A 20,672-nucleotide genomic window follows, 5' to 3' on the forward strand; every position below is an offset into this window, starting at 1 on the left:
CCAGTGGTGTACTGTTCTATGTTCTAATATATAACGCTGCACTGGGGTATAAATAAGGCAGATCATTCAGATTCAGTCAGAATGACCCAAATTGACTGTCCCCAATTCTCATTTTCTCCTCTTTTCCATTTCCCCCTTGTCTCAGACATGTTGGTTTAAAGATAAAGATTAGCTTTATTTGTCACAAGTACATTTAAACATACTTTGAAATGTGTCATTTTGTGTCAACAACCAAAACAGTGTGAGATATGCTGGGCGTGCTTCCGGCACCAATATAGCATGCTCACAGCTGGTTAGCCCTAACCCTAAACTTGCGTCTTTGGACTGTGGGAGAAAACCAGGGCACTCAGAAGAATCGAGAACAGTCACACTACTCCTTACAGGGAAGTGAACCCCGATTGTGACCTCTGGTGCTGCAGAGCAATTGTGCTAACCGCTACACTACCATGCAGCACCAAATTTGTAGGTTACTGTAAATTCCCCTTATGTGGTTGGTGATTGGTGGTAGGACAATTGGAAGGGTGGGGGTGGTAAGTGAGTGAATGGAAGTGCTAATGGACCACTGAGGAAACAGTTTGTGGGGACGGGATTGGCCCAGGGCTGTTAAAGAGTGAAAGCACTGAATGTATGTATTTAGATATAGGGAACTATAAAGTACAAATGTGAGCATGGCTCAGTCAAGACCACGTTCATGTCAAACTGTGGACCCAAGCCCTTTCATATATAACCATATAACAATTACAGCACAGAAACAGGCCATCTCGGCCCTCCTAGTCCGTGCCGAACTCTTACCCTATCCTAGTCCCACTGACCTGCACTCAGCCCATAACCCTCCATTCCTTTCCTGTCCATATATCTATCCAATTTAACTTTAAATGACAACATAGAACCTGCCTGAACCACTTCTGCTGGAAGTTCATTCCACACAGCCACCACTCTCTGAGTAAAGAAGTTCCCCCTCATGTTACCCCTAAGCTTTTGTCCTCTAACTCTCAACCCATGTCCTCTTGTTTGAATCTCCCCCACTCTCAATGGAAAAAGTCTAACCACGTCAACTCTATCAATCCCCCTTCATAATTTTAAACACCTCTGTCAGGTCCCCCCTCAACCTTCTACGCTCCAAAGAATAAAGACCTAACTTGTTCAACTCTGTAACTTAGGAGATGAAACCCAGGCAACATTTTAGTAAACCTCCTCTGTACTCTCTCAATTTTATTGACATCTTTCCTCTACATCATTGCCTTTGGAATATATTAGGCTAATGTTTTGTTGCTGATCTATAAACTCGAGTTTCTCTAGTTATTTTTCCATAAGACATCATTGAAACTGGACATATCCATGTAATTTCTCACATGTTGGAAATGAGCAGAATTCTTAAAATGAAATCTGGCTACATCTTTGCTCCTAACTTGTTCTATTTTGCATTCTGCTGGTGTGATGAGGTTGTACGTCTATTAGTTCTGTGGCGTATGCTCTGAATGTGAACATTATGTGCTCAAGTTTTTTTTTATATAAATTGTGACATACAACACTCTTGTACATTGAAGTTTAAATTTACTTATTCAATTTAATTTTAATTTTCTGTCAAATTTATTATTTACAGTATTATTATTGATTTCAGAAGTGTGAGATCATGTTATTGAGTAATATCAATATAAACCACTTCTGTTGATATCAAAAAATTACCGTGTAGACATATTTCTACTCCTTAGCAAGTCTTAGAAAGTCTGTTGTACTCCAAATTTTCAAAAGCTATTTACAGTTTTAAAATTGTTGAGAACATTTCTTAATTGTAATGTTTTCCAAATAATGCTGTTCTGGCCCATTTTAGCAGAGAATGATGACTAATTATGAAACAATGAAGGATCACAACTGAAATGTTACCGCTATTCAATTATTAGAAAAGGGCACTGAAGGAGGAAATCAGCACATTAGACTTTTTAGTCCCTCTTGCAGCATTTGCAACACTTTTTAATAATATATACAGTACTATGCAAAAGTCTTAGGCACTTAAATATATCTCAGGTGCGTAAGACTTTTGCACAATACTGTATTTGTCAATGTGGAGCAGAAAGCGAGTTTGTAAATCTGTCAGGAGCAAACAATATCGGGGAATGGCGAAGGTGGAGCACCGTGGGAGGGGTGTGGGACAGGTGGCAGAGAAGGAGTGCCATGGGCAGGAGGTGATGTGGGTACAGACACACCCAGCCCTGAGACGCCAGGCAAGATCATTTGATTCTAAACTATCGGTTTATTGATCAATACAGAATGTCTCTCTGGTGCTGCACACTCCCTCCCCTCTCCCCTTCCCCTTTTCCCAACCATGATTCCCCTCTCCCTGCCCCCTTCCCACTCTCAATCCACAACAGAGACCCACATCAGAATCAGGCTAATCCTCACTCACATATGTCATGAAATTTCTTTTTTATTTTTGTGGCAGCAGTACAGTTCAATACATAAAATTACTACAGTACTGCGCAAAGGTCTTATGCACCCTAGCTATATAGGATATGTTCCTAAGAATTTTGCACAGTACAGTATCTGACTCCTAGTATTCCCTAAATATTGAATTAGTGGAAAATAAAATGTAATAATTCTTCCTTAGCACTTGAACATCTGCTGTAATATTCTATAGAATCTGTTCTCCCCAGCCCCTGTTAATTATGAAGGGTAATATTGGAAGTATACAGACCAACTCAATAAGCACCCTTAGCACCTCCTGGGGGTCATCCAAGAGTTCCAGTTTCTTGTAGTCGGCTGACGAATTGAACAGCCCCTTCAATCTTTGCCCAAGGTTCACTTCCGTTTTGTCAACAGGATCTGGAATGATGTGGAAGACACAAGATCAATGCATTAGGGGATAACATTGGTCAAAAGTAAAAAAAAAACACAAGTGATTCTGTAGATGCTGGAAATCCAGAGGAACATACACAAAATGCTGGAGGAACTCAGCAGGACAGGCTGCATGATAGAGGAATAAACAGTCGATGTTTTGGGCCAAGACTCTTCATTCATCAACGCTTTATTCCTCTCCACAGATGCTGCGGGACCTGCCGAGTTCCTCCAGTACGTTGTGTGTTACGCTCTATGGAAGTTTGAATTGATTTGTGACTGAAGGTGACCAATACATTTGGACGCAAGTCCCCAGGGCAGTCTAAAATACAAAAAGTTCCACTGTACAACGAGTATATCTAGACAGATTTTGTGCTGCCTGAGCTTGGGAAGCAAAAGTCAGGCTTCACCTTTTCAGTCCCACTGATGAAATGTAACTACGAGTAGTCACTCTCAGCGCTGCTGGCTGGCTACTGACGGCTTTCATAGCCAGTGAAAAGTGGGCCCAATAAAATGAATAGACAAATCAACCACTGAGAGACAAATAGATTGATTTATTAAATTAAATAGTCAAATGAACTGATTCACTAAGTCACATTCAAGTTTAATTGTCATTCAACCATACATGAATACCTGTGAACAGCTAAACAAAACAGTGTTATACTGGGGCCAAGGTGCAAAACACAGTACCAACAGTCACACACAGCACAAGGCACCTATAGCACGTATAAGATTTCAGTAAAATACAGTCCCACAAAAAAAGGTCCAAGACCCTGAGTTTATGAATGTTGTAGCAGTCGGCAATTGAACACAATACAGCTTGTCTTCTGCCAAGCAAACACCAGAGGGCAGCACTGATTTCAGCTCGGATGCCGTGCTACACCTTCTCGGGTGAACTGCACCAAGTATTGTGTTCAGTTCTGGTTGCCTCATTGTAGGAAGGATGGCCAGCTTTAGAGACGGCACAGAGGAGATTTACCAGGATGCTTCCTGGATTATAGATCATGTCTTATGAGGACAGGTGAGCGAGCTAGGGCTTTTCTCTTTGGAGTGAGGGAGAGGCGACTTGATAAAGCTAAGATGACAAGTGGCACAGAGCGAGTGGCTAGCTAGAGACATTTTCCCCAAGGCAGAAATGGCCAATACAGGGGTATTGCAGGAAAGTATGGGTGGGGGGTCTTTTTACACAGAGAGTGCTGGGTGCGTGGAGCACGCTGCCAGGGCTGGTGGTAGAGGCAGATACATTAGGGAGATTTAAGAAACTCATAAATAGGCACGTAGATGAAAGAAAAATGGATATCTATGTCGGAGGAAAGGGTTAGGTTGATCTTGGAATAAGTTAAAGGGATAGCACAACATTGTGGGCTGAAGGGTCTGTACTGTGCTGTACTTTTCTATTTAAGTGTGTAACACTTCTTATTCTTAATTTTGCAGTAAGTCAAAGGTATTCTGAAACATTTAATTTCAGTGACCTTCTAACTGGGTGCAGAGGCAGTGGGTAGGTAGTGGCAGACCTTTGTTCTGAGGGAGGTGACCTGCTGAACTCCACCTGCACTTGGCAAAACCCAGGCACAGGCCTACGTGCCAGAATAAGGGGTGGGGAGAGGGCGGGGTCCCAATAAACTTATAACATCCCAACATCCCCATTGTAGATGTACCTTGCTTGGACTGTGTCCATACGAGCCCTTTCTTCAGATATTTTCTATGCAGTTTTCTTACTTCAGTAAGTCGCAGAGTTTGGTCATTTGTCCTTTTCAATTGATGTTCAAAGGCACTTCGAAATGCATCAGCCATAAGATGCGCCTCTTCCTCACGCTTTCTTTGAAGATCAATCTAATGGTTTGTGATGAGATGCAAAAAAATAACTTAGTTAACTTATTTTTTTTTATATATTCTTACAACAGCTAGAACCACTACAACTCTTTTCTCCTGATCAATGTATGAAGGACAGTTGAGATTTCCAGTAGTGGGAGAGTTCAGGAACAGAGGCCTTAGGACATTCCTTTAGAACAGAGAAGAGCAGAAATTCTTCTAAATTCCAATGAGCGCAGGCCCTGAGCCATCAAACGCTCCTCATACGTTTCAGGCCTTAGTCTAACAAGTCGGAGCTTCAATGCACCTTTAAGGCTAAGCTAAATATTATTTTAACAATTCTCAGAATCCAAACCACAATCAGTTTTAATATCACTGGCATGTGTCATGAAATTTGTTGTTTTGTGGCAGCAGTCCATTGCAACACATAATAATGAGTCAAGAGAGAAGACTAAGGAGCAAATTTAGAAGGATGTTGCCAGGACTTGAGGACGTGAGTTATAGGGAAAAGTTGAATAGGTTAGGGCTTTATTCCTCAGAATGTTGGAAAATGGGGTGGGGAGGAAGATTTGATAGAGGTATACAAAATTATAAATAGGGTAAATGCAAGCTGACTTTGTCCACTGAAAGTCATGGGTTAAGGGTAAAATGCTTAAAGGGAACATGAGGGGGAATGTCTTCACTCAGAGGGTGGTAAGAGGCGGTTTGAGCTGCCAGCAGGAGCTGTGGATGTGGGTTCTATTTCAATACTTAGGAGAAATTTGGATAGATACATGGATGGGAGGGGTCTGGAGGGCTATGGTCTGCATGTAGGTCAACAGGACTAGGCAGATTTGCCATAGACTAGACAGGCCAAAGGGCTGTAGTCCATTTAGTTCTGTGCTATAGTGTCCTATGACTCTATTTCCTCTGGGCTTGTGCCAGTGTAACTTTGGCTAGGTGTTAGCAAACCCATGCTCGCTTCTCGCTACTGCCATCAGGCAGGGTAACTTCACTCACTATTCTGAACAAACTCTATACCTACAGACTCTTTTCAAAGACTACAATTCATGGCCTCAGAATTATTCTTTTATTTGCACATTTGTTGTTACCTATACTTCGTTTATGTATAGTTCTTCATAAATTCTATTGTGTTTCCTGTAAATTTCTGCAAGTAAATGAATCCCAAGTTTGTATACGGTGACTTATATGCACTTTGATGATAAATTTGCTTTGACTTTAATTTGCTTCTCCTATCTTTGCTTCTCTGGGAATGGCAGCACAAAATACCAAGGAATTTCATTCACTCCCTGCTAATTTTAAAGCAGGGGTTCCCAACCTTTTTTATGCCATGGACCAATCCCGGTGGGCAAGGAGACCCCAGGTTGGGAACCCCTGCTCTAGTGTGTACTGCCCACGTTTTCTATCTTATTTTAATGAATAGATTACAGTCTATAATGGCAATTGCATTACCAATCTTAAACACAAGAGATTCTGCCGATACTGGAAATCCAGAGTAACACACACAAAATGCTGGTGGAACTCAGCAGGGCAGGCAGCATCTGTGGACGAATATAAACAGTTGACGTTTTGGACTGAGACACTTCATCGACTTTGACTCTATATTGATTTCCGTAGATGCTGTCTGACCTACTTCATTTTGTGTGTGCTGCATGATGAACACCAAGGGTCACAATAGCAGATTGTGGTGAAAAAGTGACAGAGCGTAAAAACTCACAAACGATAAGTAACACACCTCCTGCTGCAGCGCCAACAGCTGCTTTCGGGTTACGGCTGCCATCCTGGCACAGCCACAAGGCTCCGCGCCGATACCCTTACAGTGACAGGCTCCGAGCACCCCCAGCTGGAGGAGAACAACAATTTAAATCAACGGCAGTGTCAGCGGAACTGCTGCGTTACACTGAAATAATTGTTTATTTAATCAATATTGTCCAGGAGACCATATCCCCAAAGCATTTCTCAGACTTGTTAATAGAATGGTGGAACATCAAATGTGCAAAGTTAGTGTTTTGTGTGCTAAGGGATTAGCTTTATTGTTACATATACATCAACACATCGAAACATGCTGTGAAATGCATCAGGGGTGACGTGCTGGAGACAGCTGGCAAGTGTTACCATTCTTCTGGCGTGCCCACAGCTTAGTAACCCTAACTGTGTCTTTGGAACGTGGGAGGAAACCAGAGCACTGAGAGGAAAGCCACGCAGCCAGGGGGAGAATGTAGAAACTCCTCACAGAACGCGGCAGGGATCAGACCCCGATCGATGAATGCTGGGTATTGTGCAAATACGCTGGACCATACCGCCGCCACAGTAAGAGATTTGATGAATTCAAAGAGTTCTGAAGTGCAGAGGGGTCAGTCGCCTTTACTTTGCACCTGGCCGGCAGAAGGCAAGCAGTTAGGAAAGTTAATGAGAGCCCGAGGGTAGAATCAGAAGGAAGTTTAAAAAACAGTTCAGGGTGAAGGAAAGTAAAGAGAAAGAAGAAGACAATAGCTCAGGGCAATAGCAAGTGTAACAACAATCAGAGTACACTGATCATCCCCGGTTTACAAACAGCTAAATTGTGCACGGCCTATGCATATTATTGAGTGCTCGGGGGATGTGTAGCGTGGGTTTACGGTGGGGTTTCAGGCATCTGAGAACTCAGATCACGGCAGCAATTCCAAATAGTGAACTGTTCAGATTATAAATAGTTCACAGGAGCGGAGCAATGCCGTATCCTGGGGGTGATCTGTGTTAGGAAAAAGCTGATCACTGAGCGCACCAGCAGGGAAAGTGATAACGTAAAATTAAAGGGGTTGGTGGTAGAGGCAGATACATTAGGGACATTTAAGAAACTCTTAAACAGGCACATGGATGATAGGAAAAATGGAGGGCTGTGTAGGAGGGAAGCGTTAGATTGATCTTGGACTGAGTTACAAGGTTGCCATATCATTGTAGGCTGAAGGGTCTGTACTGTGACATACTGTTCTGTGTTCTATTGGCTCTTCATACAAACACGTACTGCTTTTGTAATGAGATTAGTAAGTCAACAGCACAAATATAAATATGTAGATATAATCAGCCTCATGGCCACAGCTGGGAAGTGAATATCCAGCAGTATTTTCACATTTTGAAAGAATTAGGTGGAGAGCGCTGTTAATAAATGACAGAAGGTTGAGATGTAGAAAATTCAGAAGGTTCAGTTTGGGCGGAGATGAGAAATAGTCAAGGTAAGAAATCACTAGTTGGAATAGTATAGCAGTACTCTAACATCAGGTATGTTTGTTAGATGGGTATAATCATAGCCAACCTTTATCAGGATATAAACTAGACAAATCGAATTAGCAAGTGTTCATTATTTTCTAATGGGGAGAAAATTTAAAACATCAGAGGTGCAAAAGAAGTCCTTGTGCAGGATTCCATAAAGGTTAACTTGCAGGTTGAGTCAGTGGTAAGAAAGGCAAATGTAATGTCAGCATTCATTTTAAGAGGACTAGGATATAAAATCAAGGCCAATATACTGAGGCTTTATAAGGCATTAGTCAGACCACACTTGGAGCATTGTGAGCACTTTTGGGCCCCTTTTCAAAGAAAGGATGTCTGGCATTGGCAAGGGTCCAGATGAGGTTCACTAGAATGATTTTAGGAATGAAAGGGTTAACACATGAGGAGCATTTGATGGCTGTGGACCTGTACTTGCTGGAGTTTAGAAGGGGCAGATCACATTGTAACTTATTGAATACTGAAAGGCCTAGATAGAGTGGATATGAAAAGGATGTTTCCTGTAGTGGGTGAGTCTAGGACCAGAGGGCACAGCTTCAGAATAAAGGGTTTGTCTATTTAGAACAGAGATGAGGAGGAATTTCTTTAGACAGAAGGTGGTGAATCTGTGGAATTCATTGTCACAGATGGCTGTGGAGACCAAGTCATTAAGTATATTTAAAGTGGATGTTCAACGGTCACAAGGCAAGAGGATGGTGATGAGAGAGATAAGAGATCAGAATGCAGAGCAGACTGGATGACCAAATGGCCTGATTCTGCTCCTGTGTCTTATGGAGTGCATTCAAGTTGGGTTCTTTAACCAGTAAGTACAGGAAGTAGGCATTTTAATTTTTTTGTGATTAATGAATGATTTTGTGGTTAAGGATTCCCCAGGAAAGTGTGACCTTAGCACGGTAAAATTTCAACTTCAGACCAAGAGAACAAGGAGAGAGGGTCTAGGAGCAGAGAGTGCAGCCTCAGAAAGGAAAAAAGTCACTTTAGAACAGAGATGAGGAGGAATTTCTACACTCAGAGGACGTGAATCTGTGGGCCTCATTGCTAGATGGCCAACTCATTGGGTGTATTTAAAGCCAATCTGGTAAGTTCTTGTTTAGTAAGGGTGTAAGTGTTACAGGGAGAAGGCAGGAGAATGGGGTTGAGGGGAAAAACATACCAGCCACAATCAAATGGTGGAACAGACTCGATGGGCTGAAGTGCCTCATTCTGTTCCCGTATCTCATGGGAAACTTAACAAATTAGTGGTTTTTGCTTTCCCTTATCTTTAATGCATTTTCTCTTTTTCCTTCCAGTCGATAGCACTTATCAGCCTGACTCTTCAGTATTTTAGGATTCAGGTACACACAATACTGTTGCTCTTAAACTGGTTATCAGAAGTTGGGGAGCGATTGCCACCGAGACTTGTCCAAGATAGTTTCCAAACACAAACTCAAAATGGAGTTTAGACCATAAGATACAAGACAAAGCAGCAGAATTAGGCCACTTGGCTTATTGAGTCTGTTCCACCATTTGCTCATGGCTGATTTATTATCCCTCTCAACCCTTTTCTTCTGCCTTCTCCCCACAACCTTTGACACCCTGACTAATGAAGAACTGATCAACCCGTGCTTTGAATGTATCCAGTGACTTGGCCTCTACAGCTGTCTGGGCCAAAGAATTCCACAGATTTACCACCCTTTAGCTAAAGAAATTCCTCCTCATCTTTATCCTAAAGGGATGTTCTTGTACCTGAGGCTGTACCCTCTGGTCCTAGACTCCCGCACTATGGGAAACATCCTCTCCATGTCCTCTCTATGTAGGCTTTTTAATATTCAAGAGGTTTCAATTAGATCCCCCAGTAGTAAGCATTAAATATTGGTTTACATCTAAATATAAAATGAAAACTGATGATAAACAGCATAAAATACCTAAAATGTAATAGTAGTTTTACCTCTAAAGCTGTGATCTCAGTAAAGCCATTGATGTTTCTTGGCAGTGTTTTTTCAAATGCATGTTGATCTGGTACGTTAACCATCGATAACAGTTCGGAGCATTGCTGGGTCAGTACTGAGAAACATTGAATAGAACGTAAATAATTGTGAAAGGCACCAAAGAAACTGAATTTACAAAAAATGTTGCAAGTTAATGTTTCCGGATCTATCATTACAATGTATCCTTACATGACACACTAATAATTTAGGGAAATAATGGATTTTAAACTAAAGATACCAATGTGTACAGATGGTAGCCTAAAATATCTTTTCATAGCATTAACAAAGTGTTTCCTTCATCCAGGTGCCGGGGGGGTGACAAACCGGTGAAGATGTGCACCCAGCAGAGATGGTATTTTGTGCAGAGTGGCAAGGATATCACAGAGGCTTTCTTGACAACACTGAGGCACATCTGACTGAGAATCATCCGCTGTGTGACTGGGTCTCCACATTGCCGGGCGTCACAGATCTCGGCCACAGCTGAGACTTTGCTTCGAATGTTGTCTCTTTAATTAGCAAAATTGGATTAGCAGGTTTATTTATTTGTTTATTGAGATACAGCACAGGTCAGGCCCTTCTGGCCCTTCGAGCCACGTCACCCAGCAACCTCCGATTTAATCCTAGCCCTTATCACAGGAGAGTTTGCAATAACCAGTGGATCTATCAAGTGGGACATCTTTGGACTGTGGGAGGAAACCCACACGGATTTGGGGAGTACACACAAACTCATTACAGACAGCGGCTGGAATTGAACCCAGGTCGCTGGTACTGTAAAGCATTGTGCTGAGCCCCATGCTGTGGTGCCACCTCTCTGACTGCACTGTGAATAAATGAGGACTGTCATTTCCCAAACCAGGCAGAGTAAAGATTTATAAACACAGGAGATTTGGCAGAGCAACACCCGCACAAAATACTGGACAAACTCAGCAAGGAAGGCAGCATCTATGAGGGAGAATAAGTAGTCGACATTTCAAGGCCAAAACCCCTCACCAGGGCTGGAAAGGAAGGGGACAGAAGCAAGTTGCAGGAGCAACGTGTCATATGCTGTCTGGGTAGCCTTGTACACTGATTTGTCTAATTTTCAGTACTTTCTCCCCACCCCACCCCTCACTCCTTTCTTTTTCCATTCCCCCTCTCACCCTCTCTCATCTGACCTGCCCATCACCTCCCTCTGGTGCTCCCTTTCCCCCTTCTACCATCACCCACTGTCAATTAAATTCCTTCTTCTTCAGCTCTTTCCATCTTCCAGCTACCCCCTCCCTGCCCGTTTCTTACTTCATCCCCCTCCCTTGGTGCTTGGAAGTAGGTACAGAGGAGATGACAGGGGTAATTTTTTTTATGCAGAGAGTGGTGAGTGCGTGGAATGGGCTGCCGGCAGCGACGGTGGAGGCGGAAACTATAGGGTCTTTTAAGAGACTCCTGGATGGGTACATGGAGCTTAGAAAAATAGGTAGTTCTAAGGTAAGGACATGTTCAGCATAGCTTTAAGGGCCAAAGGGCCTGTATTGTGCTGTAGGTTTTCTATGTTTCACCCACCCACCTGGTTTCACCTATCACTTGTCATCTTGTGCTCCTCCCCTCCCCAACCTTCTTATTCTGGTTTCTGTCCCCTTCCTTTCCATTTCTGATGAAGGATCTTGGCCCGAGACGTTGACTGTTGATTTCTCTCCATAGATGCTGCCTGACCTGCTGAGTTCCTCCAATATTTGGTGTGTGATGTTATGTTTGCTGTGTGATGGTGTGGGTGTCACTTTAAAACACCTAAATGTGGCGGGACTATGGCGTCAGTATAACAAGCTGCGACAGATCGCTGGGACTTTCAGAGGAGGGAGAGCGTGTGGAAGTTTTGGACCGCAAGCTGCCAGCAGGAGCTTGCTGCAGTAATGGGTAAAGTCTGATACTTTCCCATGCCCTGAGAATTAGGTTGATCAACAGCACCCAGTACACATTGGATGTGTGACTGTCACTTGTATGATCCATATGTGGATTTTGTTGGAGTACCCTGTGGCGACCATCTTTGTTAACTCTTACACGGTTTCGGGTATGTTATATGGTAACCACTTGTGCCAGGGTATATTCCGTGACTGTCACCTTGTGATAGTTCTATGTGGATTTCAAGACAACTCGACGGATAAGATCTTTGGTGACTGTTACTCCGTTTTCCCAGTGTGGAACCAGTGGAATTCTTCGCAATCACCTCCTCTCTATATTTTAATGTGGATTACCAGTCCTTCCCCTCACTTATTCCGTGGATTACTGGACCTTTTCTAGTTTGCCATCTTAAGACTTTGAGAACTGTTCCTAAGCGTGACAGTTTGGGAGCCACACACACATAACACTGTTAACTTCTGGTTATTTCGTTTACTTTTCTATATGTTGAGTAGATACTAATAAATATAGTGGTTTTAACATTAAAACCTGACTCAATTTATGATCTATTGCTGCTGGTACGTAACAGTGATACCAATGAGGTTTATACCGGAGGCAAATTGCGTGCTTACAGGAATGTTGACATCAATGGCTGAATGATGTTTGGGGAAAGATTTCCCTGAGATTTCCCACTGGGTCAGCAATGTAGCCACTCAATCATCAAAATCTAAATGTTTTAAATATAAACTATTGGCTTATTCATCAGAAACAGTGGCAAGATCTCCATTTTTGACATCAATGTCCCTGGATTAGAAATGAGGAAATTACTAGGTATGTGAGACACCTTTCTTCAGATAGTAAGTTAGCCAATTCTTATGCAAGTCTATTTGCATGAATATTGACGGCATCAAGAAATGTCTTGCAGGGCTTACTGTCAAGACTTGTACAAGAACACTGCACCTAGAAATTCACGTTGGCCATCCTTTAGAGATTTGGAGTGGGAGGAAGGAGCCGGAGAGATAGAAGGAATGATAAGCAACTCCACCATGCAACATTGCAAGAGCTCACTCAACGTACGTGCATTTTCCGATTTGAGACCCCGTATCTCAGCATCTCTTTCTTCCAATTTTTTTGCGAGTTCGGTATTTTCAATGCACATCCTACGAAGCAAAGGAGAAATAGTTTGTCGTGTCCCAACATTAACACTTGCTAAGGAAATAGAATTTACAGAAATGAGACAATGACTGTGAATTAATGAACACTTAAATTTAAAGATTCTGTCTCTAATAAATTATTCATTCTTGCTGTAATCATAAACTTATGTCTAAGTAAATTTATTAACAAAGTGTGCACATATTACCATATACTATTGTGAGATTCTTTTTCTTGCAGGTATTTACAATAAGTACAAAGAAACACAATAGAATTGGTGAAAAACCACACACTACAAAGACAGACGAATAACCAGTGTGCAGAAAGAAACAAATTGTGCAAATAATAAATAGGTAAATAAATAATACCAAATATACTAATCTAAATAAATAATAATAAATAAATAATACTAATCTAACCAAACGCATACTCTTTAACCAGGAACGTACAGGGCATGAAAGTGCCAGAGCATCCGAGGATTGAGAGTTTGAAGGAGACAGCCAGGCACAGATAACATATCTGCTCAAAACAAAGAAATAACCACAGAGGAGCAGACAAGCAGAAGCCTCACCATCAAGCCTGCATCACTCTGAAGGCCGGAGAATAAAACCAGTTTATACTATTCATTCTAGGCTTGGCCTTGGATAACACTTTCAGGCAAAAAGAAAAGTTATTTTTACTGTGGGGCAACAAAACAACTAAATAACCCTCTATTCATAACAAATCTGCTAACCTTTCAAGTCTTTCAATCCAGAATTGTTCCAAATGTTTAAATTTATCTTGTTTGAAGTCGTTTTCCCACTGTAATATATTCACTTCCTGGAACAAAGAAAAATAAATCAGGTGTTCTGTCTATCTAAAATATACTGTACTGTACATCACTTTCCAAAACCTTTATATCCTCCTTCAAAACTCCTGCCTAATTCAATCCTCTTGTCTGCACCATCAGGGATGTTACGTACAAGCAGCTGACTTGAATTATCTTTACTTTCCCAGCCAGTAAATGCTGAGAAAGGATCTACCATTATTAAACAAAATATAGATTCCAACAAAATTAAATGAATTTTGAAATGAGAAAAATGCTATCCGACAAATAGAAGAGAGCATTGGAGCAACTCCAAACAAAATAATGAGTAAGATAAACTGTACATGGAGGAAGTCACATTTTACATAGTTGATTTTAGCCATTAAAACTTGTGTCATATCTCAGATCGAAGAGAGTGTATTTTTGATTGTTATCTAATATTAAGGAGAAACAGGACTCTAATTTTTGATATGCTACAATCAATAACTTGATCTGCTTCCACAAGAAAGGAAACCTTTATTTTCCCATGGTTGATTCCTTCAACAAGTTAACTGCAGATTTGTTTAGTCTGCAGGATGTGACAGTGAGACAGTATAAGAAGAAGCCAAAAAAAAAACCCATTGTGCTAATATCAGGTCTATGACAAAGCTACAGTATTTAGTTATAGAATCCTGGAGCATTGCAGCACAGGAACAGGCATTTTGGCCTATCTAGTCCATGCCAAACTATTCTAGTCCCATTGACCTGCACCTGGACCATAGCTCCCTATACCCCTCCCATCCATATACTTATTCAAACTTCTCTTCAATGTTGAAATCAAACCTGCATCCCACTTCAGCTTGCAGCACACTCCTACCACCCTGAGTGAAGCATGTTCCCCTTAACCATTTCACCCTTCGCCCCTAACCCATGATCTCCAGTGTTAGTCTCACCCCACCTCTAGGACTACGACGGGAAAGAGTTAACCGACTCTTTTGTGTCCTAGTCCTGAAAACTGTCAGATTCTCCTCTTCGGTTCTTATCCAAAATCCCTGTTAGAAATTACTAATGAATCTTTTTCTATCCTTTTCATAACACCAAATGATTTCTTTTTGCATAGCAAGCAAGCAAGTTTATTTGCATAGCACTTTTCAAACACAAAGCAATTCAAAGTGCTTTACATAGAACAAGATATAAAAATCAAAAATCAAATTGCAGACAATATATATGAGAATAAAATCACACAAAAAAATAGATATGATAAATAGAAGTCCCAGTGCAGGAGATTCTAATTAAACACTACAGCAAAAAGAAAAGTCTTAAGCCTCGATTTAAAAGAGCTTTAAAATGGGGCAGACTTCAGATCCTCTGGAAGGTTACTCCAGCTATGTGGAGCATAGTAACTAAAAGCTGCTTCATCGTGTTTAGTTTTGACCCTGGGGACAGTAAGCAGACCTGCCCCAGGCCACCTAAGAGCTCAGAAAGGTTCATAAAGCAGCATGTATTTTGGCCCTAGACCATTCCATGCTGAATAATCCAGTAGTAATACTTTAAAGTCAATCCTCTGATGGACAGGAAGCCAGTGTGGTGATCTGAGAACTGGGGTGATGTGTTCTACTTTCTTGGTTTTAGTGAGGACTCCAGCAGCAGTGTACTGAATGAGCTGCAGCTGTCTGAGGGATTTTTACAGAGACCTGTGGAAACGCCATTACAGTAGTCAAGCCGACTAACAATAAATGTGTGGACGAGTTTTTCTAGATCTTGCAGAGACATGAGCCCTTTAACTCTCGCTGTATTTTTAAGATGGTAGCAGGCTGACTTTGCAATTGTTTTAATGTGGCTGTTAAAATTTAAGTCGGAGTCCATCACAACACCACGGTTTCTGGTTTGGTTTGTGGACTGTAATGACAGGCATTCTAAGTGAGCACTGACTTTTAATTGCTCCGTTTGGCACCAAAAACAACTACGTCAGTTTTCTCTTTGTTTAACTGGAGAAAATTTTAGCTCATCCAATCAGTAATGTATTCGATACAGTTATTGTATGGGACCACAGTCACTTGATGAAACTGTTAGATAAATCTGAGTGTCATCCACATAACTAAGGTAAGATATATTGTTGCTTACCATGATTTGAGCTAGAGGAAGTGTATATATGTTAAACTGAAGAGGCCCCTAGTGTGGACCCTCGAGGCATATCATTCCTGTTCGTTCACACACACAGCTACCAATCGAGACAAAATACGATTTAAACCACTTTAGGACTGTCCCAGAAAGTCCCACCCAGCTTTCCAGTCTGGCCAGTAATATGCCATGGTCAACTGTGTCAACAGCAGCACCAAGATCCAGTAAAACCAAAACTGAAATGTTATCATCATCATGGTTTAAGAGGATGTCGTTTAAATGACTGTTCTTGACCAGAACAGTCTCAGTGCTGTGGTGCTGTCGAAATCCAGACTGGAAAACATCCATACGGTTGCTTAGTGCCAAAAAAGCTATTACGTTGCTGATAAGCAATCTTTTCAATGATTTTACTTAAACCTGGTAAGTTTGATAAAGGCCTGTAGTTATTAATTACTGAGGCATTAGGGTTGTTCTTTTTTTAAAAGAGGCTTATTAACTGCAGCTTTCAGGGCTTTTGGGAAGCAGCCCGATAGAAGAGAAGTGTTGACTATTTGCACAATATCAGGTGCCATGCAATTAAAAACATTCTAAAAAAGGTTGTTGGTAAAATGTTAAGGGAACAGGAGGAAGATTTCAGGTGTAGCACAATTTCTTCTAAAGGTTTATAGTCAATAGGTTTGAATTGTGTCATCTTAACTATATTAGTTCTAAGTGAGTGAAAGGATCATACTGACTTTTGACCTAATGCAGATACATAGACGGCATATTATTTTTTTCCCCAATCGTGTCACTTCCAATACTCAAGACCAACCAAATGGGACTGGAATGTACTTTGGGAATAACATCTGATGCATTACTGAATTCTTACTCACTAAGCATACCCACGACAAATAGAAAAGCAAACAGACCACAAGAAAGATTTGTAGCCAGAAGAAGCAATGCTGTCTGGATTATTTAGAATATAACAAGTTACAATTACAATTTCAAAATCAAAGCCAGCTACCATATTGATTCATTTGAATACGTTTGACATATGAGTACTGCCATTATAATAGTGTGCCAAAGGCTCACTGATTCGAAGATTCAAAGTACATTTATTTTCAAAGAATGCAGTTCACAACCTTGAGATTTGTCTTCCCCACAGACGGCCACAAAACAACAAAAACCATGGAACCTGTTCAAAGAAAGACATCAACTCCCCCCACTGACGCGCCAAAAAAAATTGTGCAAAGGGTGACAAAAAAAAATGAGCAATAACACAGAATACAAAACACAACATTGAAAGAGTCCAGGTATATTCAGTTCAGCTCAATGTTCGTTATCTGCAGGCTGCCCCGATTCAAAACCGCCCAGTAGCGACATAAAGTCAAGATGGTTATCTTTACTGAAATGATTTTAACATGAGAGAACAAAAAAAAATTCACATATGCGTACCTTTTCCAAAATCTTGTTTCGTTCTCCTGTTTTTTGCAGCAAGGTTTTTGTGTGAACTGTGGCTTTATCAAACATTGCCTGGTTAAGGAGAGTAAAATGTCAGCACATACACCAACACTGCTTATTACTTTCTACTTCTTGAAAAATTAAAGCACTTAAAAACTTAATAAGAGTAAATTTCACATTATTATAATGTGGGGGAACAATTTGTTCCCAAGAGGCGAATATCACTGGAAATGTCTGCATTTGTTGTTCACGTATGTCATTGAAGACTGTAGCAAATTCCTGTTGGAGGGCATTCTGTTGGGTATGGAGGCTCCAATGCACAGGATCACGAAAAGATTGGTTGTAGACTCAGCCCACTCCATCATGGACACCAGCCTCTCCAGCACCGAGGACATCTTCAAGAAGGCAGCACCCATCATTAACCACCCTCACCATCCAGGACATGCCCTTTACTAAGTTCAAAGTAAGTTTATTATCAAAGTACATATATGTCACCATATACTACCCTGAGATTCATTTTCTTGCAGGTATTCACGGAAAGTACAAAAAAACACACACAATAGAACCAATAAAAAGCCGCAACAACAAAGACGGAAACGTGCAAAAGACAACAAAAAGTGCAAATACAAAAAGAGGGAAAAAACACATAAAATTATAATTATAAAAAATAAGCAATAAATAACGAGAACATGAGTTGTAGAGTCCTTGAAAGTGAGTTGATAGGTTGTGGAACCTGTTCAGTTTTAGAATGAGTGAAGTTATCCACTCAGGTTCAAAAGCCTGATGGTTCTCATTGCTACCATCAGGGAGGAGGTACAGGAGCTCGAAGACCCACACTCAATGACTCAGGAACAGCTTCTTCTCCACCACCATCAGATTTCTGAACAGTCCACCTCACCATTTTGCTCACTTTCTGCACTATTTATTCTTTCTATACTTATTGCAATTTATAGTAAATTCTATGTATTGTACTGTATTGTTGCCATAAAACAACAAATTTCTCCATAATAAACTGGATTCTGAACGGCCCTTCACCAACGAGATAGTTAAGATTCCGTCGTAGGGCAGATTGGGTTGAGACTGCAGCTTCCTTTTCCGAAGGAGAAAAGTGAATCAGTTAAGTTTTTCCACAGCTGAGTAGCAGCTCTGGGGAAGCGATGGTTAAAGGGGGAGAAATGCTGATTTAGTTCTTTGAACATTTGCACTGAACTGAAGCAGAGACCTCTGGATCCTAATTCAGTAACTCAACTACTATGCTATTGTCAAATCTTTCCTTTTAGGACCATAAGACATAATAGCAGAATTAGGCCATTTGGCTCATTTCATCATGGCTGATCCATTTTTCTTCTCAGCCCCAATCTCCTGCCTTCTCCCTGTGTATCTTCTGACCAATCAAGAATCTATCAGCTTTTGCCTTAAATATACATAACGTCTTGGCCTCCACAGCTGCCTGTGGCAATGAATTCCACAGATTCACCACTCTCAGACTTAAGAAATCCCTCCTTATTTCCATCCTAAAAGGATGCCCCTCTATTCTGAAGCTGTGTCCTCTGGTCTCAGACTCTCCCACCATAACAAGCATCCTCTCCCCAGCCACTCTATCAAGGCCTTTCAACATTCGATGGGTTTCAATTATGTCGCCCCTCACTCTTCTGCATTCTAGTGAATAAAGGGCCAGAGCACTCTTCATATGACAAGCTGTTCAATCCTGGAATCATTTTTGTGAACCTTCTTTGAATCCTCTCCAGTTTCAGCACATCCTTTCAAAGAGAAGGGGCCCAAAACCGCTCATAATACTTCAAGTGAGGCCTCATCAGTGCTTTATAAAGTCACAATATCACATCCTTGCTCTTATATTCTAGTCCTCTTGAAATGAATGCTAACATTGCATTTGCCTTCTTCACCCACAGACTGAACCTGCAAATACTTCTATACATTAAAGAGCCCAACCTCAAGAAAAGTCAGTTGCAAAGTCTTTATGTATTTCCATATTTTATCTACAATATGCCAATGAACAATGTTGATGCTGCACCATTAGAAAAGTCATAAAACACTGCAATGGCGAAGAAATGGAAATCCTTTGCTTTTGAAACAACTTCCTTCACTAGGTTAGGCTTTTGTTTGTTCACTGCCTCATTGAGATAATTACCCACGCACTGGCACTCCACCGGTCTGTTTACCCACAGTAAAATCTGATAACGGAGGGGAAGAAGCTCTTCCTAAAATGTTGAGTGTGTGTCTTTAGGCTATATACTGTATATGCTCCTTAGACTTCTGCACAGTGCTGTAAATAAATAAAATAAACTGCACTTTGATATTCCCCCACCTTCCTTAGTTTGACATGGATTTTGCATCCTTCCCCTGGCCTAATGCTTCTCTTTTTCACTGGAATGTAGATTTACAAGCTTTGTCCACAATATTACCTTTTTAAATCTATTAACCTAGTCCAGCTCAGCCAACTGTTTTAATTGCTGGGATCGTCAAAGTTTAGAATGTTAAGTTTCATTCCCAAATTTCTCAACCTCGAATTCTAAATGCTAGATATTCTGTAGATGCTTAATCCAGCCCAAGACACACAGGATGCTGTGGGAGCTCAGGAGGTCTGGCAGTGTCGATGGAAGGGAATAAACAGTTAATTTTCAGTCAATCTTTTCCTCAGTGCAGCCAATTTTTCCTGATCTACTAGTTGTGCACTGAGAGTGTGCAGTCACTTTGGGCTCTCCTTTACACTGTGCGAGCACCAACAACTCAGCGGAAGTTCATCAACAGTATTTGAAACAGGATTTAACGGGAAATAATAACATCACTGTGGGGCTCACCATGCTCTGAAGGATTTTTAAGGCTTTATACTTCCCTTCAAGTTGCTGTTGTGTTACTTCAAGTTCAGATCGTAGAAATTCTGCTTCCTGGGGGAGAAAAAAGGTTTCAATTCATAAGACCATAAGATATAGGAGCAGAATTAGGCCATTTGGCCCATTTAGTCTGCTCCACCAATTCATTATGGCTGATCCATTTTTCCTGTCAGCCCCTATCTCTTGCCTTCTCCCCGTATACCTTCATGTCCTGACCAATCAAGAATTTATCAACCTCTGCCTTAAATATACATAAAGGTTTGGCTTCCACAGCTGCCTGTGGCAAAGAATTCCACAGATTCACCACTCTCTGACTAAAGAAATTTGTCCTCACCTCTGTTCTAAAAGGACGCCCATCTATTCTCTGGCCTTAGACTCTCCCACCATAGGAAACATCCTCTCCACATCCACCCTATCAAGGCCTTTCACCGTTTGATTGGTTTCAACGAGGTCACCTCTCATTCTTTTGAATTACAGTGAATATAGCCCCAGAGCCATCAAACGTTCTTCATACGACAAACCAGTCAACCCTAGAATCATTTTGGTGAACCTCCTTTGAATCCTCTCCAGTTTCAGCAC

The 20,672-nt window shown here is 41.2% G+C and overlaps 1 protein-coding gene across 5 annotated transcripts in view; it reads right to left on the bottom strand.

Moving 5' to 3' along the window:
- Positions 1–20,672, bottom strand: part of ccdc125 (coiled-coil domain containing 125) — a 55,115-nt gene that overhangs the window by 10,718 nt on the left and 23,725 nt on the right. For all 5 annotated transcript variants that reach the window (XR_010020578.1, XR_010020576.1, XR_010020577.1 and 2 more), the window contains exons 4-11: positions 20,061–20,147; positions 17,236–17,313; positions 13,630–13,715; positions 12,822–12,904; positions 9,836–9,951; positions 6,380–6,487; positions 4,491–4,665; positions 2,693–2,820 (exon numbers count right to left, since the gene is read on the bottom strand). Coding sequence is in view for 1 of the 5 variants with exons in the window: in XM_063068568.1 (XP_062924638.1) it covers positions 2,693–2,820; positions 4,491–4,665; positions 6,380–6,487; positions 9,836–9,951; positions 12,822–12,904; positions 13,630–13,715; positions 17,236–17,313; positions 20,061–20,147 (861 nt within the window). In the remaining 4 variants the exon portion in view is untranslated. The remainder of the gene's footprint in view (positions 1–2,692; positions 2,821–4,490; positions 4,666–6,379; positions 6,488–9,835; positions 9,952–12,821; positions 12,905–13,629; positions 13,716–17,235; positions 17,314–20,060; positions 20,148–20,672) is intronic.

The sequence above is a fragment of the Mobula hypostoma genome, chromosome 16, assembly GCF_963921235.1.
Source record: "Mobula hypostoma chromosome 16, sMobHyp1.1, whole genome shotgun sequence".
Taxonomy (NCBI): Eukaryota; Metazoa; Chordata; class Chondrichthyes; order Myliobatiformes; family Myliobatidae; genus Mobula; species Mobula hypostoma.